The sequence below is a fragment of the Microcaecilia unicolor genome, unplaced genomic scaffold (assembly GCF_901765095.1).
Source record: "Microcaecilia unicolor unplaced genomic scaffold, aMicUni1.1, whole genome shotgun sequence".
Classification (NCBI taxonomy): domain Eukaryota; kingdom Metazoa; phylum Chordata; class Amphibia; order Gymnophiona; family Siphonopidae; genus Microcaecilia; species Microcaecilia unicolor.
The window spans coordinates 172,516-196,283 of record NW_021963050.1 but is presented as its reverse complement, the minus strand read 5'-3'; the positions used below and the strand labels follow the sequence as shown (position 1 = coordinate 196,283).

Here is a 23,768-nt window from a genome sequence, read left to right as displayed (position 1 = left end):
TATCAAGCTCATTTTCGAAACAGAAGGGTGTCCAAAAAAGCGGCACAAAAGGCACAAGGGCATCCCCATGAAAGAAGGTCGCCCAAATCCAATAATCGAAACAGGGCCTTAAGGGCGTCCTCAGCGTGAGGACGTTCATCTATGGTCATCCCCACAGGGGGCATGTTAGGGGCGTGTTATGGGCGGCGTTACAAGATGGGCGGCCCCAGCGTATAACAGCTAGTGAAATGGTTTTGCATGGGTCGGAACATGGGTGTCCTTAGGTAGACCTGAAATAAAAGTGACCAGGGTAAGGGGGAAGTCGTCTTTAGGCCCATTAGCGATTTTGTGCAGTTGGAGAATGGTGAAAGCATTGTTGGGAGAGAAAGCTGAGAGTTTGTTGAGTACCTGTTACCTTCCGTTTGCAGTCTTCCACATCCCTGCCACAGTGGAACACCGCATTGAGCCAGTCCCTTACTGCCTCCCATTCTGTCTGGTTTGTTGTAGCAGCCAGCCTCTGGCCCATGGGAGCAAAGAGATGCGTGTGCCTCCTCTGGATTTCCTGAACCAGTAGTTCAATTTCTGGGTCGCTGAAATTACCCTTGCGGGGGTGGGTGGTTGCTTTGGTGCTAATGCAATGCAAAGAATCGAAAATACAGAGAAGGGCGCTTAAATACTCTTCCAGGGACACCCATGTAAGAACGCGATGGGCGTCCCTGAGATGGGTGTCCTAGTTTCGATTATCGACAAAATCCTTAAATGTCTCCAGCTGCTCTGGCGATTTGGGCGTCCTTATTTCGATTCTAGGTAGGGAACTATGGACGTCCCCAGCTGCTTTGTGTTTTGGGCGTCCTCATTTCGATTATGGGTGATAATGATAAACATCCCCAGCTGCTCTTCCCATTTGGAAGTTTGCATTCCCTTTATTGGCACCTCTTTAAAACGGCTTTCTCTGTGCTTGCACTTTAGAGGATTTTCTTTAGATTATGGGGTGGTATTTCAAAGCGTTTTAGCTTCAGTTATAGTAAACCTTGTTTTTGCCACTGTATGCTTTTGTATACCTGTTTGATTTTTTAGTTTCATTTTTTTTTGGGGGGGGGGCTTTTCTTTTTGGTCAATTCTTGAAAGAAAACTGGTGTGTGGGCTTTCTTTCAGACTGGGTGTTAGCTGGTAGCTTAGCATATGCTCTGCATTTTCTACATGTGACCAACTCTCCATTCTCTACCCTCCAGGAGCTCCTTGCTGTGTGTGATGTGCTCCCTCACTGCCCCCCATTCTCTCGTTCCCCATTCTCTGTATGTTCTCTGCATTCAAATATTACCTCTATTTTCACCAGGTTCACGGGTATCCACAGCTGGTAGATTTTCTCCCGCTTTGCACCCCATGTGTCTCCCTGCTAGGTTCCATCCTTCTTTATGTGGTGAATCCCAGTCCCCTTTTATGAAGTGCCCACCCGTTCTCAAGGTTGCTGGGGGTGGAGAGGGGGGAAGCATATATGCACTGAATGTCTTTTCCACATTATTCAACACAGTCCTGCAATCCTCCATAGTTATGGAACAACAACATTTCTAAATTCTATGCTGCAAACTATTTTCAAGGTGGCCACAGGTGCGTGCCTACCACAGCCTTGAGCCCTTAAGTCATGGTGAGGGAGAGGGGTTCTGGCTACAGTTCCTCTTCTAAATTACCTGCAGGTGGCTACAGCCTGCTGCCTATATACTGTAATTCCCCTAGCCTGTGCCCTTCTGTACCTGATATATTATTAAATTGCAATTGTGATGAAGTAAACATCCATCTAATGATTTTACTGTTGTTTTCCCTTTTCTCCTCAGCACTATATACCATTGCTGATACATTCAATGTGACAAAGATGACCCAGCTGTTTGTAGCTCCTTCCTGGCCCTCACCAATGTGGTTTGGTTGTGGGTAAGGGTGTCTGCTGATCAGAGAGGAAACACAGTCTATGTGCTACCTATGATTATCTGCAAGTTTATACTTGGCAGATCACTAGTGCTAGACAACATACCTATTATTTACACAACTCAGTGCTGTTGGGCTCTATGGTAAGGGGGGGGGGGGGAGAGGCTGGAACAGAAATGCCCCCCAGCCCCCCTCCTTACCATACAGCCATGCAGTTTGGAAGAAACAGGTGGCCTTCTATATGGCCAGACTTATGACATACAGTGGTGGAAATAAGTATTTGATCCCTTGCTGATTTTGTAAGTTTGCCCACTGACAAAGACATGAGCAGCCCATAATTGAAGGGTAGGTTATTGGTAACAGTGAGAGATAGCACATCACAAATTAAATCCGGAAAATCACATTGTGGAAAGTATATGAATTTATTTGCATTCTGCAGAGGGAAATAAGTATTTAATCCCTCTGGCAAACAAGACCTAATACTTGGTGGCAAAACCCTTGTTGGCAAGCACAGCGGTCAGACGTCTTCTGTAGTTGATGATGAGGTTTGCACACATGTCAGGAGGAATTTTGGTCCACTCCTCTTTGCAGATCATCTCTAAATCATTAAGAGTTCTGGGCTGTCGCTTGGCAACTCGCAGCTTCAGCTCCCTCCATAAGTTTTCAATGGGATTAAGGTCTGGTGACTGGCTAGGCCACTCCATGACCCTAATGTGCTTCTTCCTGAGCCACTCCTTTGTTGCCTTGGCTGTATGTTTTGGGTCATTGTCGTGCTGGAAGACCCAGCCACGACCCATTTTTAAGGCCCTGGCGGAGGGAAGGAGGTTGTCACTCAGAATTGTACGGTACATGGCCCCATCCATTCTCCCATTGATGCGGTGAAGTAGTCCTGTGCCCTTAGCAGAGAAACACCCCCAAAACATAACATTTCCACCTCCATGCTTGACAGTGGGGACGGTGTTCTTTGGGTCATAGGCAGCATTTCTCTTCCTCCAAACACGGCGAGTTGAGTTCATGCCAAAGAGCTCAATTTTTGTCTCATCTGACCACAGCACCTTCTCCCAATCACTCTCGGCATCATCCAGGTGTTCACTGGCAAACTTCAGACGGGCCGTCACATGTGCCTTCCGGAGCAGGGGGACCTTGCGGGCACTGCAGGATTGCAATCCGTTATGTCGTAATGTGTTATCAATGGTTTTCGTGGTGACAGTGGTCCCAGCTGCCTTGAGATCATTGACAAGTTCCCCCCTTGTAGTTGTAGGCTGATTTCTAACCTTCCTCATGATCAAGGATACCCCACGAGGTGAGATTTTGCGTGGAGCCCCAGATCTTTGTCGATTGACAGTCATTTTGTACTTCTTCCATTTTCTTACTATGGCACCAACAGTTGTCTCCTTCTCGCCCAGCGTCTTACTGATGGTTTTGTAGCCCATTCCAGCCTTGTGCAGGTGTATGATCTTGTCCCTGACATCCTTAGACAGCTCCTTGCTCTTGGCCATTTTGTAGAGGTTAGAGTCTGACTGATTCACTGAGTCTGTGGACAGGTGTCTTTCATACAGGTGACCATTGCCGACAGCTGTCTGTCATGCAGGTAACGAGTTGATTTGGAGCATCTACCTGGTCTGTAGGGGCCAGATCTCTTACTGGTTGGTGGGGGATCAAATACTTATTTCCCTCTGCAGAATGCAAATAAATTCATATACTTTCCACAATGTGATTTTCCGGATTTAATTTGTGATGTGCTATCTCTCACTGTTACCAATAACCTACCCTTCAATTATGGGCTGCTCATGTCTTTGTCAGTGGGCAAACTTACAAAATCAGCAAGGGATCAAATACTTATTTCCCCCACTGTATATGTACCAAAGTTTCTTTGTCACAGTTGACCTGTCATGCCACCCAAATTGCTGCCTCCTCTCACATCAACCCCAGTATTTGATAATACCACATATGTATTGCACAAAGTACAGACACACACCCTGGTAGTTGAAAAAAATTGTAAACTTGTATTATATATTAACAAAAACTATATACAGTTCAATGTGGCCTGTGTTCTCCCTTCATGACCCTTCTATCAACAACAGCAGAAGACGGCTGTGCGTATCTTGATGCAGCTCTACAGAGCGCCGCAGTGCTGCCACCTCCAGCAGCAACTGGTTTACTGCAGCAACCAGTTGCTGCTAGAGTTGCAGTACTGTGGCACTGTTGTCCATTGGGGCTGCTGGTGGTGTTGCTGGGGCTGGTGGGTGCTGCTCCTCCTCCTCCTCTTCTTCCTCCTCCTCCCCCTCCAGAGGAGGCATATCAGCCCATTGGTCAGACACCACCTCCCATTCCCCACCTTTCCCAACCTCCTCCTCCTCCTGCTGCTGCACAGCCTCCACCTGCTCCTCCTCTGCCTCTGGTGCTGCGGCCGCCACCTCCTCCTCCTGCTGCTGCTGCCCTGTGTATGTTAAAGGATTGTCCTTGAGATCAGCACATTCAACATGGCTTACATAGTACAGGAGCTGGCTGGCATGAAGTGAGGGATGGGGAAAGGTGTGGTCAGTGGTGAGCCCTGGGCTATACGCCCAGGGTGTGAGATGCATGAGATGACATGACAGGGAACCCTGGAAGCTGGTTTGACACAGAATACACAGGCTGTTTTGGCAGGGCACACTCATTCCTCAGCAGCATGTTTGCATTGTGAGTTGTGACTATGGTTGGATGACCAGTTTTTGTTTTTTGGGGGGGGGGGGTTTGGGGGGGAAGCACTATTTCTTTACATGACTTTAATATCATGCTATGACATCCGCTAAGAGTAGGACCTCAGACAGGAATACCATGAAACAGTATCCACCCCAGAAAGGGGAACTTAGAAGTGAGGCATGTCATCTCATTCATCTCAGAGGAGGTTAGTTAGAAGTTGCAGCCACACTCATGGGAGGATAGCTGCAACCTCAGGCCTTGATCTGGGACAGAGGTGTTATGACTTACTAGTTGCCTATTAGCCACATGGAAACTGATATTGTACAGGACATTTGCATTATTAAATAAATACATTTACAAATGAGTACAGGTGCCCTGTTTATAATACTTACGTTGAGCCCTGAGGCGTCGTCTCACTGCCCTGATCATGTCAGGGCTCTCCCGCTTTATTCTGCGGAACCTCTACCGGAGGGACTCGAGGTCCCTCCGAATGCCAAATCTTCTGCAAGATATAAGTTTGTACACCAGGAGTCATGGGATGGCCCTTCTTGCCTTCAGCACACAAATTCATTTGGAAATCAAATAGGAGAGACATACAACACTGATTGGGGGGAGGGACATTACACTGGTACAGGTGATGTCATTGAGGTGGACATGAGGACAGAGAGTACCGTTTGTGTGCAGTATTGTAGGGATGTGGGAATGCTTTTCCTTTCTAGTACATAGATTCTATTAATGAATGTGTTTGTGCACATATCACTGATTACCCTTGAATGCAGACTACAGTAGTACTTACATTGCTGAGGGAGCTCTTACATGTGTAGCTACAGGAGGGGGGACCTGATAGCCTAGGAGGGGGGGGGGGGAAGCAAACACTTACCTTTCCAACCTGTCCCTTATTTGACACCAGGCTTGAATGGAGACAGTCCTGGGGGGCAGGTGGTGGTGGTACAGAAAAAGAATTCGCCGGTGCTTGAGGCAATTGTACACCAGGTACAAGCTTTCAGCGTCGCTGAAATTGGGCTCTCTTCGTAAAGACATGTTTGTCAGGGAATAACCGTTGGAAAGCGTGAATCGCCTTATATGGAAACCCATGCGTGATGGACATCCTTATGTGCACAGTTCCATATATGGACGACCATCCCATATATGGACGAGTCAGCACGTGGACGTCCTGCCCTATATATGATGGGTTGGCACATGGACGTCCATGATGTGCATGGACATTATATTTCCCATACCTGGATGTCAGCAACTACATGCACTGTACTTGTGGAACAAGCAGGTACATTAGAGAAATCCAAAGTTGATATGACAAATTGGCAAGTACAGTGAATGTTTTAGGGACATCCTTCCATGGTTCTGGAAGATGGACGTCCTTTTTACTATACTTTGGGCGTCCCTGATTTGGGCGTTTTGCACCGCGATAATGGAATGTCTAAGGACGTCCATACTATTTTTCGATTATACCTGCCTCATTTTGGCCGACTTCGCAAGGACACCCTAATTCATACTTGGACGACCTTTCGAAAATGCCCCTCAATATCATTCACACAAATACTATTATCCTCATAAAATAAAGTTAACAAAAAACATAAATAGTCATTATTCTTGATTACTTTTTTTATTACGTTCACAAATGTTTTATAGACTATTAGCGTAAGTTGGTATCTACGTGTCTACATTTAGGTGAATGACGTCAATAACAGGTGTAAATGCGTGCGTCAAATGCAACAAAATAGTGTGTAACTTACAGTACTCTGTAAGTTATGTGTGTAAATGTTGGACACACCCATACCCAGTCCATGCACCTCCACCTGCAAACACCCCCTTGAATTTACACACTAAGGCGGTTGTGCACGTAGGTTATAGAACACCACTAAGCATATAGCTAGCACATACACACATCTGTAACAGTCAAATGTGTAAGTGCTATAACGTATATGTGCAACTGGAGTCTAATTTTAGATGACTTGTTATACAATGAGGGATTTACTGTCTCTGAATATCCTGGTCACCAGCACTTATCCAGATAGCAGGTGCTGTTATCCAGATAAATGGGTTTAAATATTGACTTGTAATTGAACCAATATGTAGTTTTCATAACAGAACATACATGTAAATATTCCTCCACTATCAAAAGTCTTATTATTTATTTATTTATGTTAATATGCAATGTCCTATTGATACTCAGGTTCTTAGACAGCTTCAGGTTAACTAGGACGGGCCATGTCCATTCTAATTTCAAACTCCAAGCCCACTATTTTGTAACTGATTGTTTCAGAAAAAAAATGAACATCATGTTTTTTTAGCACAAAATGGAAGAACACCAGTTCTTGATTTACCAGTGCCTGTTTATCTATGAATCAGTGGTATAGCCACTGCCCCCCCCCCCAAAAAAAAAATTAGCCATCTCCAGCTGAAGACCTCATCCTCCTCTTTTGGCCCAGTAATGGGATTTCCCTGAGCTCTGCAGCCAGCGGCAGTGTTCCTAAGCTGGTGCCCCCCTGCCCCCCATATGCTCAATTTTCACACATGCGTAAAAACCAAGCATGCATGAGGGGGGGGGTGCAGCAGGTCAGGGCCACTACCACCAGCTGCAGAGCTTAGAAAGTTCTGACTGCTGGATCAGAGAAGGTGGTCTTGAGATCACCGCCAGCTCAGGTTTTTTATTTTGCATTCAGATAAGGGGTGGGGGGATGAGGTGCTGGAGGGAGAACAAACGGCAGGGAAAAACATAAGAACATAAGTGTTGCCATACTGGGAAAGACTGAAGTTCCATCAAGCACAGCATCCTATTTCCAACAGTGGCCAATCCAGGTTACAAGTACCCGGCAAGATCCCAAAACAGTACAATACATTTTATGCTGCTTATCCTAGAAATAAGCAGTGGATTTTCCCTAAGTCCATCTTAATAATAGCTTAGGGACCTTTTCTTTTAAGAAGCTAGCCAAACCTTTTTTAAAACCCCGCTAAGCTAACTGCTTTTATCACATTCTCTGGCAACGAATTCCAGAGTTTAATTACACATTGAGTGAAGAAATATTTCCTCCAATTTGTTTTAAATTTTCTACTTTGTAGCTTCATTGTGTGCCTCGTAGCCACTTTGGGCTCAGCTCCCCCCCCCCCCCCCCCAAAAAAAAAAATCAGCCATCTGGCTATGCAACTGTTGCGACTACAGTAACTGGTGAGGCAGACAATGTACAACTGTGGAGGTAATATTGAAACATTGTTACATGTGTAAATAATTGTTTATCCATACAAAAACAAGGATGGATGATTTTCTTTCCCCCAATGTTCTGGCAAATTTATGCATAATTTTACTCAGTAAAAGTGGCAGGGTTCAATCAGGAAACAAAAAGTGGTGAAACATAAAAGCACAAGTGAATATTCAAATGCCATGGATAGAGTTTTTTTGTTTTAAATCTTGGCTACAGAGTTTAAATACTCTACATATATTCAGTGCTGCTATCTGCAGAACTAGCAGGGTTAAATCTACATATTCAACAGTGAACAGTGCTTGCTAGTGACAACCTGGACAACAATGATTTAAACTGAACAGCCCCTGTCATTTGATTTGATTTATTAATTATATAATACAAGCAAAAAAGTTAGAATACTATTATTTATTTTAAACATTTGTTATAACGTCACTCAGAATCCATTGAGTCAGTGAACAATAAAAATAAAGTCAACATAATACTGAAACAATATCAATATTAATATTCATACAATGGCAAGTCCTAACAAAATTCATATCAAACCACAAATATAAACTTATAACTGAGTAAAAACCCACAGACCTTATATAGCTAATGAAAACATCAGCAGGCACTTAACCCAAAGCTTTTCTCAAATAGCCAAGTTTTTAACTCTTTGTGAAAGGCTGAGAAGCAAGGAATGCGGGACAGGAAGTGCTGTCTTAACTTTAGCTACATAACTATCCGGATGGCAGGTGAATGTCATCAACTATCCACAGAGCCAGGTGGAACAAATATTCTCCACCCTCATTCCTCCTCTGCACTATCCAGGTAGTGCCACTGAAAATTCAGGGATAGGGTATGTATTCAGGCAGAGGCTGCTGCTATGCAGATAAGTGATTTTGAATATCAGGATGAAACTCTTCACGAAGAGATAACATGTTTATTTTGTTGTTGTTGTGTTGTTTTTTAGTTTGTAGGTCACATAAATTACTGAAATCAATTCCTAGCAACCAATCAGAAAACATCGCTTTTAGGCTTACCTTGCCAACGTCAACACTGCTGTTTTCTCTACTGACATCATTCTTAGTGTCAATGCAGGCTGGAGCAGACTGAGGAGAAGCAATCTGACCTGCTAAAAAGATTTTATTTTAGAACATCATTAATTCACGAGATAATAACCAGGAAATTTATGGCAAACCACTTCACAGCATGCATCACAAGCAAAAAGAAATCTTCTCAGCTTCAAAAGGTATGCCACTACTACAACAGACAACTATCAGCAATATTAATGCAGTGCTAAGTTCAACCCATTTGATTTCACACACACACGATATATATATATATATATATATATATATATATATATATATATATATATATATATATATATATATATATATATATATATATACACACATATACACATACTTGAAGAACAGGATGACCCTCTGACCCTCTACACACCTCCAAGGACACTAAGGTCCTCCCAAGGGGTATCTCCCTAACCACATCCTCTCCAAAAGACATTACAGGATGTGATAACCACAAGCAATCCTTCTCCGGAGTAGCCCCCACACTCTGGAATGCACTCCCTGAAAGGCTCCGATTAACACAAGACTATCTCTACTTCAGGAAGCAGGTGAAAGCTTGGCTCTTCAACCAGGCCTTTAATAGAAGAAGTAACTAACTTCTTAGTCTCTCTCTCACACACAAGGAGTGACACAGGCTGCACATACTGCAGCAGGACATGTTTATCCACTCCTACTCTAGCTGAGATAACAATTAATCATCTCTCTGACCTCATGTGCAACTTTCTTTAAATTAATCACCTTATTTTCTACTTCCTCTTACTCTCTTGCCTATCTATTTTTTCAATGTTTCTTATACCCTACACCAGTGTTTCCCAAGTCCAGTCCTGGCATACCATTGCTAGTCAGGTTTTTAGGATTTCCACAATGAATATGCATAGGGTTACCATATGTACGGATTTCCCCGGACATGTCTTCTTTTTGAGAACATGTCCGGGGCGTCCGGCAGGTTTTGCCCGCCCGCCTGTTTGTCCGGATTTCTGGACAAATGGGCAGGTGGGCAGGCGAGCGGCGCCATGGGTCTCCCCTCCCCTTACTTACTATCTGCCCTGGTGGTCTACTGACCTCTTTGGGGCAGGAAAGAGCCCCCTCTTTCCTGCCCGAAGCGCTGCCTGTCCTTGCCCTGCATCCTTCTCAGTCTTGGCTCGGGATTCAAAATGGCCACCGAGAGTTGAAGCGACCTCGAGAGACGTCAACTCTCGGTGGCCATTTTGAATCCCAAGCCGAGACCGAGAAGGATGCAGGGCAAGGCAGCGCTCCGGGCAGGAAAAAGGGGGCTCTTTTCTGCCCTGAAGAGGTCACTAGACCACCAGGGCAGTAGATAGTAAGAAAGGGGAGGGGAGGGGAATATGTGACAAGGGGGAGGGGAGGTGACAGGAGGGGAGGTGACGGGGGGGCAGGGGAGGGGAATATGTGACCCGGGGAGGGGAGGGGAATATGTGACTCAGGGGGAGGGGAATATGTGACAGGGGGCGGGGTGAGAGTGAGAAAGGATGGGGCGAGGATCCGAAAGGGATGTGGTGTGGGCAGGGCAGGGGGCGTGACATGTGTCCTTTTTTTCAGAGGACAAAATATGGTAACCCTAAATATGCATGAACTTGATTTGCATTCACTGCCTCCATTATATGCAAATCTCTTTAATGCATATTCATTGTGGATATCCTGAAAACCTGACTGGCAAGGGCAACTCCAGGACCAACTTGGGGAAACACCGCCCTATGCTGTCTATTAAAAGTTTCTATTATGTATTGTTTTGAGATTGTAAGTAGTATATTATGCCATACTTCGTATTGTTATTTAAATATTTTTACTGCTGTAATTGTCTATTGCCTATGTTTGATTTATTCTTACTGTACACTGACTTGAGTGAATTCTTTCAAAAAGGTGGTAAATAAATCATAATAAATAAAATAAATATAGATAGATAGATAGATAGATAGATAGATAGATAGATAGATAGATATTCAGTCTGCAGCAGTCAACTATTTTTCACCACCAGTGATTTATGGATATTCGATGCGTGGGTATGTGCAGCCTGGCAACATTTAACTGGTTAAGTGCTGATATTTAGTCAAAGATAGGACCAGTCAAGTGCTGACTCCGCCCTCCAAACCGTCCACTGAATCGCTGGCTTCCACTTAGGCATTTACCCTCAGATTCTATTCAGCGCGACCGAAATTGCATGCACAAATCCAGTTGTATTCCGGTTTTGCACACAATTTAATTACTTAACAAGCCAATCGGTGCCAATAATTGCCACTTAACAAGCAACTACTGACACTAATTAACATTAACATGCACATGCTTAAGATATTCTATAAAACAGTGCATATAAATTCTAATGTGCTCTGCCAAAAAGGGGGCGTGGCATGGGCATTCTTAACATTTACGCGCAGGGTTATAGAATACACCTGCTCTGCGCCTAACTTGGGTGCTGGTATTTATGCCAATTTTTACTTGGCGTAAATGGATGCACCTAAAGTTAGGTGCAGGCACAGCCGCAAGGCATGTCCTATAAACCGCGCCTAAATCTAGGTGTGGATTATAGAATACACCTAGGTGGAAGATTTTTCAGCGCCAATTTTTCAGGCACCATATATAAAATCTAGTCCTTACAGTTGATATTCAATGGCACCATCTGGTTAAATGCCCCTGAATATCAGCAGATAGCCCCACACAAGCTATTCAACTGGGCAGGAGCCTCTGTTGCTCAAATTTATCGTTTTCAATAGTAACTTCATATATATATACAGTGGGGAAAATAAGTATTTGATCCCTTGCTGATTTTGTAAGTTTGCCCACTGACAAAGACATGAGCAGCCCATAATTGAAGGGTAGGTTATTGGTAACAGTGAGAGATAGCACATCACAAATTAAATCCGGAAAATCACATTGTGGAAAGTATATGAATTTATTTGCATTCTGCAGAGGGAAATAAGTATTTAATCCCTCTGGCAAACAAGACCTAATACTTGGTGGCAAAACCCTTGTTGGCAAGCACAGCGGTCAGACGTCTTCTGTAGTTGATGATGAGGTTTGCACACATGTCAGGAGGAATTTTGGTCCACTCCTCTTTGCAGATCATCTCTAAATCATTAAGAGTTCTGGGCTGTCGCTTGGCAACTCGCAGCTTCAGCTCCCTCCATAAGTTTTCAATGGGATTAAGGTCTGGTGACTGGCTAGGCCACTCCATGACCCTAATGTGCTTCTTCCTGAGCCACTCCTTTGTTGCCTTGGCTGTATGTTTTGGGTCATTGTCGTGCTGGAAGACCCAGCCACGACCCATTTTTAAGGCCCTGGCGGAGGGAAGGAGGTTGTCACTCAGAATTGTACGGTACATGGCCCCATCCATTCTCCCGTTGATGCGGTGAAGTAGTCCTGTGCCCTTAGCAGAGAAACACCCCCAAAACATAACATTTCCACCTCCATGCTTGACAGTGGGGACGGTGTTCTTTGGGTCATAGGCAGCATTTCTCTTCCTCCAAACACGGCGAGTTGAGCTCATGCCAAAGAGCTCAATTTTTGTCTCATCTGACCACAGCACCTTCTCCCAATCACTCTCGGCATCATCCAGGTGTTCACTGGCAAACTTCAGACGGGCCGTCACATGTGCCTTCCGGAGCAGGGGGACCTTGCGGGCACTGCAGGATTGCAATCCGTTATGTCGTAATGTGCTACCAATGGTTTTCGTGGTGACAGTGGTCCCAGCTGCCTTGAGATCATTGACAAGTTCCCCCCTTGTAGTTGTAGGCTGATTTCTAACCTTCCTCATAATCAAGGATACCCCACGAGGTGAGATTTTGCGTGGAGCCCCAGATCTTTGTCGATTGACAGTCATTTTGTACTTCTTCCATTTTCTTACTATGGCACCAACAGTTGTCTCCTTCTCGCCCAGCGTCTTACTGATGGTTTTGTAGCCCATTCCAGCCTTGTGCAGGTGTATGATCTTGTCCCTGACATCCTTAGACAGCTCCTTGCTCTTGGCCATTTTGTAGAGGTTAGAGTCTGACTGATTCACTGAGTCTGTGGACAGGTGTCTTTCATACAGGTGACCATTGCCGACAGCTGTCTGTCATGCAGGTAACGAGTTGATTTGGAGCATCTACCTGGTCTGTAGGGGCCAGATCTCTTACTGGTTGGTGGGGGATCAAATACTTATTTCCCTCTGCAGAATGCAAATAAATTCATATACTTTCCACAATTTGATTTTCCGGATTTAATTTGTGATGTGCTATCTCTCACTGTTACCAATAACCTACCCTTCAATTATGGGCTGCTCATGTCTTTGTCAGTGGGCAAACTTACAAAATCAGCAAGGGATCAAATACTTATTTCCCCCACTGTATATTGTATGGTTAAAGGAGTGGAATTGTAGAATGGGAGGGGGGCTGGGAAGAAAGGTACCACACACAATTTTTCACCCACCTACATGAACACACTGCATACTCTTCCTCCTCCTTATCCCATGAACACTGATGAGCTAACGATTCCTGGGGGTAGAGCATTGGTAGGCATGGACATGGAGGATCAGAGGGAAAGGAGGATGAGGAAGTGCTAGAGGGAATGGGTCTCTCTCTCTCTCTCTCTCTCTCTCTCTCTCTCTCTCTCTTTCTTTCCACTCCTTTTTTGCCCTTATGAACCCAACCTCCATCCCAAGCCCATTCCGTGATATCCCAATGGTTCTAAAGGCCCCAAGTCTCAATGCCTCAATAACTGTTGGTCTCAGATTTATGATTGTCATAAATTCCTTGTCCTTTGAAAACTGCCCTTTCTTGTAACTGGGGGAATCATGCAAAATTCCCCACTTAAGGATCAGGATCTCCAACATTTCCAGCTACAGGTGGTTCTGCTCCATTTCCATTGGGGGTTGTAAGCAGAAGTGTCAATCATCAAGACCAAGGTTTAAAAGTGTGTCTATTCACCCCCCTTTTTGTGCCTGATCTTTGCCCTGCAGATTCTGATCCAGAAGAGGAGGAAAGGAACTAGATTAGAGAGTAAAGTGGCTGTTCTCTGCTCTGCTCCATTCCAGACTCACCCATTTCCTTCCTTTTCCCTGCAAACTCCCTGGAAGGGAGGATCTGGAGAACACTAGGTTTGCCAAATGAAGATCATGTTCCTGCATGAAAGATTCACTCAACAGAGTTGATCCAGTACTGAATTTACTCCATCACATGGCGTAAACTTAGGACCGAATCAATCCTGTCAGGTGAATCTGGATCCAGTTGGCAACTATAGAGAATACCTCTGTTGCTCTGGCTTTGAACTCTGAAAAGTAGTGGTGGAACTACATTCAGGCCTATTTCCCTAGAAATTAAGCTTCACATTAAGAACTAAAGCTGCTTTTCAGCAAGAATAAATTAAGGAGAAGAAAGTGTAGTGCAGTATAAAGTAGAAGGAAGGTTTAAGGGTGGAAAGCAAAGAGAGGGTGGAGAGAACACAGAAAGGAACTTGGAGAAAGAGGACAGCTAGAAAAGGGTGGTGAAGGGTAAAAAGAGAGGAGTGTTTGGTAGAAGGATGGGAGACAGAGCTAGCAGTAGGGCAGGGACCACTGGTGGAAGGGATAGCTTCTGGGTACAAATTGTAAGGAGTAAAAGCAGGTTGGGATGGGAAACTGTTTTAGTGGAACTAGTAGATTTTTGTTATGTCTGCTGAGCTCTATTTTTCTAATGGTAAAAAGATATTACGGTCCAGCTGCCGAGCTCCTGCTGTTATTTTTGTGAGGGCAGGATGTATTATTTCGGAGCCACTATCCATGCAGTTTGTATTTTTGTTGGACTCATCAGGAAATTAAAAAGTCATGATAACAGGAGACAATGTCCTAATGTAGACTAGCAATTGGATAAAAGATAGGAAACAGAGTACTAATGGTTAATTTCCCAAAGAAGAGAGGTAATTAACAGGGTGCGCCAGTGGTCTGTACAAGGACCAGTGCTTTTAAAAATATTCATAAGTGTTCTGGATAGGAAATCAGTTAGTGAGGTAACGTAGGCCATAAGCGGATTGTGAAAAGCTGCAGGGGGACCTGGTGAGATTAAGAAAGGGCATGTTAATGGCAGATAAAATTTAATATGGAAAGTGCAAACTGATCCACATAGGGAAGAATAATGCTAACTATAAGTATGTGATGCCGGGTTCTACATTAGGAGTCATCCAGAAAATAAATCTTGGGGGTCATTGTGGACGGTACCATGTATGGTGAAAATCTTGAAGTAATACACATCAGCGGGCAAAAAAGCAAATAGAACATTAGGAATTATTCAGAAAAGAATGGAGAATAACAACAAAATGATTATATAATGCCTCTATATTAATCCATGATATGACTGCACTTTTCATATTGTTTGCAATTCTGGTTGTCACATCTCAACAAACATATAGTGGAACTAGATAAGATACAGAGAGAGAGGCAACCAAAATGACAAAGGGGATGGAACAGCTTCCCAATGGGAAAAGATTAAATTACAGAAGAGAATGCACACAGCATATATAGTATGAGAAATGCCGGTAAAATCATGAGTGAAGTAGAACAGGTAAATAGGAACTACTATTTGGCCTGTAAAATAAACTAAAACCATGAAACTAACAGGTATTTAAAACACAGCAGAGAAAGTATTTTGCATTCAATATGTTACCGTACTATAAATAAACTACATTTTTATGTTTTAATATGTCAGAAAAAAAATAATTTTATATTAACCTTTATTCAATCTTTTCATGACTGTGCTTCAGCTTCCTCTCCACCCTCTCTCACCACATCCCTTTATCCTAGATAGTTGCTCTACTTTGGGAACACCATCAGGCTCATTTCGAAAGAGACGTCCAAATTGGTATAATCGAAACCCGATTATGGAAGTCTCTAACTGAAGTCCGTCGCAAGAACGTCCAAATTTCAAGGGGGTGTATCAGAGGCATGGTGAAGGCAGGACTTGGGTGTTCATAAGACTTGGACATCTTTGACCCACAATCGAAAAAAGCAGAGACGTCCATGACTAACACTTGGATATTTTCACCTGGACGTGTTTTTATTATGAATAAGGCACAAAAAGGTGCCCAAAATGACCAGATGACCACCGGAGGGAATCGGGGATGACCTCCCGTTACTCCATCAGTGGTCACTAATCCCCTCCCACCCTCAAAAAAATCTTTAAAAATATAACGTGCCAGCCTCTATGCCAGCCTCAAATGTCATACTCCAGTCCATGACAGCGCATGCAGGTCCCTGGAACAGTTTTAGTGGGTGCAATGCACTTCAGACATGTGGACCCAGGCCCATTCCCCCGCACCTGTTACATTTGTGGAGGAAACAGTGAGCCCTCCGAAACCCACCAGAAACACTCTGTACCCACATAAAGGTGCCCCTTCACCTGTAAGGGCTATGGTAGTGGTGTACAGTTGTGTGTAGTGGGGTTTTGTGGGGGGGGGGGGGGGGTTGGGAGGCTCAGCACACAACGTAAGGGAGCTATGTACCTTGGAGCATTGTATGAAGTCCACTGCAGTGCCCCCTAGGGTGCCCAATTGCTGTCCTGGCATGTCAGGGGGACCAGTGCACTAGAAATGCTGGCTCCTCCCACATCCAAATGGCTTGCATTTGGACGTTTTTGACATGGACATCTTTGGTTTCGAAAATTGCCAAAACTCAAAGACGTCCAAATCTAGGGACATCCAAATCTAAGGATGTCCATGGTATTTTCAAAACGAAAGATGGACATCCATCTTTTTTTGAAAATACACTTTTCCCCACCTCCGGATCTGGACGTTTTACAAAGACGTCCAAATCCCAACTTAGATGTTTCTTTCGAAAATGCCCCTCCATGGGATATATTCTATAAGTAGTGCCTAAAAATCGGTGCCAAAAATGTAATGTGGTTAGCACAATTCTATATAGAGTATGTGTCCTTTATAGAATCACGCTTAGGCATAAACTGCACCTAATTGTAGGCACCTGCAATTAGGCCTGCTATGAGCAAGCTTAAATGCCAAGTGGTTAGTGCAGTGGACTTTGATCCTGGGGAACTGAGTTCAATTCCCACTACAGTTCCTTGTGACTCTGGGCAAGTCACTTAACCCTCCATTGCCCCTGGTACAAAATAAGTACCTGAATATATGTAAACTGCTTTGAATGTAGTTGCAAAAACCTCAGAAAGGTGGTAAATCAAGACCCATTTCCCTTCCCTTTCCCTATAGTTAGGCTCAGCTTGTCCATATTCTATATCAACGTGAATAACAATTGGGAACGCCCCCAGAAATGCCCCTATCCATGCCCCCAAATATGTATGTGCATTAGGATTTATGCTCACATCGTTATATAATACAATATGTGTGTAAATCCTAATTATTGCCGTAACTGATTGGCTCGTTACTCAATTAAGTTATGTGCACTAAATTGGGCATGTGCCCTATTTAATGTGTATAACTCTTAGCATCAGATATAGAATTTGGCTCTATTTGTCTTACTTTGGCCTATAAACCTCACCTAAAATCTGCAACTGGCAAAGGGCTGAAATAGAGAAAGCTGCTGAAGCAGAAATGCCACCTGACTCTGCTTTTTGGACTTTGTGCAATGGCTCCTGAGACTGGCTGCCTACTCCTGTGTGCTGTGACCAGAAGCACAGAACAGGATTAGACCTATACCCGGGGTGGACTGACCATTCGGGCAACTGGGCAGTGTCTGAGGACCCAGAGGCTCTAGGGGGCCCAGAGGCTCTGCCTGGATGCCCGCCACACAATACAGCTCTCCCTGGTCCTACCTTTAAAGGCATGCCGCTGGTGATCTAGTTGCCTCTGTGAGGGGAGATCATGTTCTTTCCTTCCCATTATGCTGCTGCTATTCCCCCTGTCTGGCACTGCTGTACTTTAAAAATGGCAGCCGAGATTTCCTGCAGAAGTCTCGCAAGACTGTTGAGACCCACAAGACTACCACGGGAAGTCTCGGTCGCTATTTTGAAAACGTGGTGGCGCCAGCAGGCGAGTAAATAGTGGCAGTGCATCGGACAGGAAAGAACATGCTTCCCCCCCCCCCCCCCCCCCCACAGAGACCACTAGACTACCAGGGCCCTTCAGGTAGAATCAGGGCAGCGGGGGCGTCGGCTGCGGCGGTAGGGGGGCAGCAGCATGGTGGTAGGGGGTGTGTTGGGCAGTGGCTGGGCAGGAAGCCAAGACCACCGTTAGTGCCCAGGGCTCCAGACCACTCAGTCTGCCCCTGCCTATGCCATGCATGAGCCTCCCTCTTCTGTTTCCATCTGTTATGTATCTTGTTAGATGGGTCTTCTGCCTTGTCTGTGTCTGTTGGATGTGGGTGTTCCTGTATCTTGTCTGGATGCATCTTTTCTTGATTGGTCCTGCTGGGGCGTCTCTACTTCCAGGCAGGTTCAGGGCTGAGTCATTGCTTCTGTGCTCCTGTTTCCCAACTTGGTTCCTGCTGTGTCTAGTTTCTTGTCCTGTTACATATATTTTTTAAATTTTTCCTTCACATTGTTTCTGCAATCTACAATCTTTAAAATGTAATAATAATTTTTGAACTCTGTTAGCATAAATTGAAAGTAAAAATTGGCCAATGAGGTTGCACCAAGTTTGTAATATTATTATACATACATAAAATGAATAGAAGCCATTTTTTGGCACTCACTCTAAGAAGAGACTGAAGTAATACAGCATAGAACACATAACCATCCCTGCCAATACATATCTGGTAGCAAAGATTCCAAAGCAGAAAAGAAAATGGTAACAGCATTATTGTTATGACTCAATTATAGAAAGATGAGATATAATGAGATATGGAGGCGTATTTTCAAAGCACTTAGACTTACAAAGTTACTTGGAGGGGCATTTTCAATATGACATCCAAATCCGACTTTGGGCATTTTGTGGAAAATGTCCAAAAATCCAGCAGCGAATATGTCCATTTTTGAATCTTTTTTTTTTTTTTAAATGACCATTTTCTACATGTTGTGTTCAGTGTGTCTATCTTTTTTTTACCATTTTCAAAAAAATAAAATAAAATAAAAGCTCAACAGTGAGGAGCCAGCATTCTTAGTAAACTGGCCACACAGACAATCCAACAAAGCAGTGGGACACCCCAGGGAGCACTGCATTGGACTTCACATAGAAGGCCCCAGGTATACATCTCACCATTAACCCCTTATATTATTTGGTGAGCCCTCCAAAACCCACCAAAAACCTACTGTACCCAACTATACACCATTACAATAGCCCTTATGCCTGCAAGTGTCACCTAAATGTGGGTACAGTAGGTTTTTGGTAGGTTTTGGAAAGCTTACACTTTCCACCACAAGTGTAACGTTAGAGTGGGATATAGACCTGGGTCCCCTTTTCTACAGTGCACTGCACTGGCCACTAGGCTGCTCCAGGGACCAGCTTGCTGCTGTAATAGGACTGGCCATAACTTCTGAAGCTGTCCCTGGTATGTACTGTTTCCTTTACGTCTTTACGGGGTCAGCAACTGCTGGAGGAGTAAAGGGGTGTGATGCATCAATCCTTCCAGTGGTCATGTATTCATTTGGGACACCTTTTTGTAACTTAATCATGATAAAAACAGGTCTAGCCCAAAACGTCTAGGTTTTAGCCTTGGACATTTTTGCTTTGTTCCGTTATGGCAGAAAAATGTCCAAGTGTTAGGAACGCTCAAATCCTGCATCCAACACACCCCTGACACACACCCTTGTAATCTGGATGTACTGCAGATGGACTGCATAGAAAAAAGTCTAAAAAATGTGTTTCAAATATAGAGATTTGGATGTTTTTGCAGGAAAAACATCCATCTGCTGCTTTGTGCTTTTTTTGGATGTTTTTCTGTTTCGAAAATGAGTCCCATAGAGGGGCATAATCGAACGTCGCCGGCGATTGTGGCGGCGGCTCAACAGCTGGCCGGAGCCGTATTATCGAAAAAGATGGCCGGCCATCTTTTTTTTCGATAATACGGTTTAGCCCAGCCAAATGCCAGAGTTCGCTGGGTTTGAGATCGCCGGTTTTGTTTTTCAGCGATAATGGAAAAAAATACCAGCCATCTCAAACCGGGCGAAATCCAAGGCATTTGGTCGTGGGAGGAACCAGCATTTGTAATGCACTGGTCCCCCTCACATGCCAGGGCACCCTAGGGGGCACTTCTAAAAATGTTTAAAAAATACAAAAAAAGCTCCCAGGTGCATAGCTCCCTTACCTTGGGTGCTGAGCCCCCCAAATCCCCCCCAAACCCACTCCCCACACCTCTACTCCATTACCATAGCCCTTATGGGTGAAGGGGGGCACTTACATGTGGGTACAGTGGGTTTTGGGGGGGGTTGGAGGGCTCAACACTTAGCACCACAAGTGTAACAGGTGTGGGGGGGGGGGGATGGACCTGGGTCTGCCTGCCTGAAGTGCACTGCACCCATTAAAAACTGCTCCAGGGACTTGCATACTGCTGTCAGGGACCTGGGTATGACATTTGAGGCTGGCATACAGGCTGGCAAAAAAGTGCTTTATTTTTATTTTTTCATGTGGGAGGGGGTTGGTGACCACTGGGGGACTATGGGGAGGTCATCCCCCATTCCCTCCAGTGGTCATCTGGTCAGTTGGGGCACCGTTTTGAGGCTTGGTTGTGAAAATAAAAGGACCAAGTAAAGCCGGCGAAATACTGCTTAACGCTGCTTTTTTTTTCCATTATCCGCGAAAGCTGGCCATCTGGTAGCCACGCCCATGCCCACCTATGTCCCGCCTTCACTTCACCGGCGACACGTTCCTTTGAACTTTCGCCGGCGAGGCAACGGGAAAGTGGCGATGCTGTCAAAAAAGCAGCTTTCAATTATACCGCTTTTCCGAGATCGCTGGCCATCTCCCGATTTATGTCGGAAGATGGCCAGCGATCACTTTCGAAAATAAGCCCGATAGTAACCTATGGAACTTAGTAAGTCTACGTGATTTGAAAACGAGCCCCATGGAGTGAGATTTCATCATTAGACAAAGTCAATGATAGAGGAAAGATAAACCTGCATTCAAATATAACTCCCGTCTTGCAGCTTTGGTGCTTTCATCAACATTAACATATCCTCTCTTAATACTTTTGAAGCACCCTTTATGACCTAATAGTTCTTCCTGGATTGCATTACAATATTTTTCTCAAGTGTAATATCTGTACCTAATATGTTTATTGAATTATCCATCATGTGCTATGACAAAACAGGTGTTGTTCTATTTATTAAAATATATTATTAATAATTCTTCTTTTAAATGATGAACAGTATGAGAGATTTTAATGAAGAATGCCCACATTCTAAATTTATACACAAGTTCATTAGCAAAACACTAGAAAAAGTGGGATGAAGGCATGGATAACTATTTATATTACTATGTCGTTCAAGGAGGATAGGATTTCACCCTACCTCTGAAACTGTCAACGTACTCTTAGAGAGCCCAAAGGATAGGAGATGAGGGAGGTACAGAGATGAGATGAGCCTGTTAGAAACACAGACAACAGAGACAAAGTAAAATGAAGAAAGAAAAAGGTGAATGTCAAAACACTTATACATACATAGATTAGGGTTAAATATACATCACATGTCAACAATCTCACAACAGTGATGGTGGGAGTTAATAGAGCTTGTTTGCAGTTAGTAGGCCTGGAAGAAAAGAGTTAATGAAACATAAAGAAATAATGAAATTTTGATCTAAGGGTGACCTTTACAAACAATAAGTACCAGATATGAATGCATACAACTTTGCCAATATGTAAAATCTTAGGAGGCAATTCTATAACAGGATGACCCATTTTGTGAGTAAATTGGAAACACATCCATGCCCCTCCCATACTTTACACATGTGTATGCCCCTTTGCCACTTACATGCTAATAGCACTTATAAGCTCCTTTATAGAATAGTGCATAGCGCACATATGTGTGTTAAGAGCCAATTATCTCAGGAATTACAGGAACAAGGCATGCATAACTGCACATGCCCAGTTACAGAATTGTCCTTCTCATGTTCATAGCCCTGATGAAAAGCAAACACAATTCATTTACAAGTTTAACTCAGAAAGAAGGAAAGAAAAACATAAGTATTCCCCTTCTCAACATATTCTTCCTTGTTTGATTATAGTTCAAACATATAGGGCCCTACTAAATCTAAGCAAACTAAAATTACAATAACTACTGCCTTGACCTGAATATAGAACACGGTATTTGAGAGGTTTTTTCTTTGCTTTAATTTTTGTTTTCTTTTTTTGTTGGGGGGGGGGGGGGGGGGGGTTGCATTTCTAAAAATCTACCTTGCCTTATATTCACAGCTAAGTGGATGAAAACAATGCAGTTTCTCACTCAGCCTGTACACACCTTTCCGGATTATGCTAGTATTCTATAAAAGAAAATAGGCACCTAAGTTCCTTTATAGCATAGGCACACTCCGGCATCTAAACAAAGTTATAAAATTACCCCTTTTAAATGGCTTACAGCACTGTAGGACAATAGAGTTCTAGCAGAAGCTAAAAGGCGTATGACAATACCAGGTCAACAGACATAAATAAAAAGAAGAGACAAGATTTCAACCAAAAGCCTCTGTTCCAAGTGAGAAATTCTACAATGGACATCAAAAATTAGGCACCAAGATATAATGGCATCTGGATGGTTATTTGTGGGGCATGCCTAAGATAGTGGTGGTGTGAGAATGGTAGTAGAGAATCCACAAACGTGGAGAACCCAACGAAATCCCACGGATAGTCACAATACAACAAAGCAGTGGGTAAAAAACCAGGAGTTCCAGAGTGAAGATGAACCAAACTTTATTAATCAGTATATTGACTCGACACAATGTTGTGTTTCGGCCAAAGGGCCTACATCAGGAGTCTACAAATAAAAACAATATATAAACAAAATATAAAAGAATATAACACTAAAAACAAATGATAATACATATATAATCTGAAAACTGTGCAAATATCAAATGAGAAAATAAAGAACAAAACAGCTAGAGCATTCATATGTCATGAAACATGAACATCTTGAAAGTGAATAAAGCGTAAAACATATATAACAAATATAAAATTTAAAATTTAAATGCTATGCAAATGTGATGTGATTTTAAAGTGAAAAGCTAATATAAAGAACAAAACAGCACTTCCTTATGTCTTCAGGCAGTGTCTCACTTTACAGTGGTTTTCCCTTTCTGTTTAGTTACTGTAGTGTGCTTTTTACTATTTTCACAGACCACTACAATACAGACTGTATTTTACAACATTGCTAATTCTGGATCATCATTATCGGTCTCAACTCAAGTATTTAGGTTTGTCCTACTTTTTCTCTGGATTGTTTCATTTTGTGTATGTTCATTTTTTAGAAAATGGAAGTATTTACTCATATCAATGTCATTCAGTTTGACATATATATGTTTTAGGTTTAATTTACTATTATGCTTCATGTTATATGAATGCTCTTGCTGTTTTGTTCATGTTTCATGTTTCATGACATATAAATGCTCTAGCTGTTTTGTTCTTTATTTTCTCATTTGATATCTGCACAGTTTTCAGATTATATATGTATTCTCATTTGTTTTTAGTGTTATATTCTTTTATATTTTGTTTATATATTGTTTTTATTTGTAGACTCCTGATGTAGGCCCTTTGGCCGAAACACAACGTTGTGTCGAGTCAAACACAATGTTGTGTCGATTAATAAAGTTTGGTTCATCTTCACTCTGGAACTCCTGGTTTTTTACCCACTGCTTTGTTGTGGTGTGAGAATGGTGTCATGAGGTTAATTTTGTTTCTTCCTTCTCATACCTTATGGGCAAATGGTAAGGCAAGAGTTGGGTTTTCCCTGCAGACCCTTCTCCCCCTTTTGTTGGCTCTATGGATTTCCATCTTCACTGACTAAGTCTGCCTGCAGAGACTGCTCCAATACCAGCATTA

At 43.3% G+C, this 23,768-nt stretch overlaps 1 protein-coding gene across 1 annotated transcript in view; it reads right to left on the bottom strand.

Annotated features, from left to right (window-relative positions):
• LOC115458840 (sodium-driven chloride bicarbonate exchanger-like) overlaps nucleotides 1–23,768 on the bottom strand; it is a 241,773-nt gene that overhangs the window by 67,854 nt on the left and 150,151 nt on the right. The window contains exon 7 of the mRNA XM_030188666.1: nucleotides 8,828–8,916. Within this exon, the coding sequence (XP_030044526.1) occupies nucleotides 8,828–8,916 (89 nt within the window). The remainder of the gene's footprint in view (nucleotides 1–8,827; nucleotides 8,917–23,768) is intronic.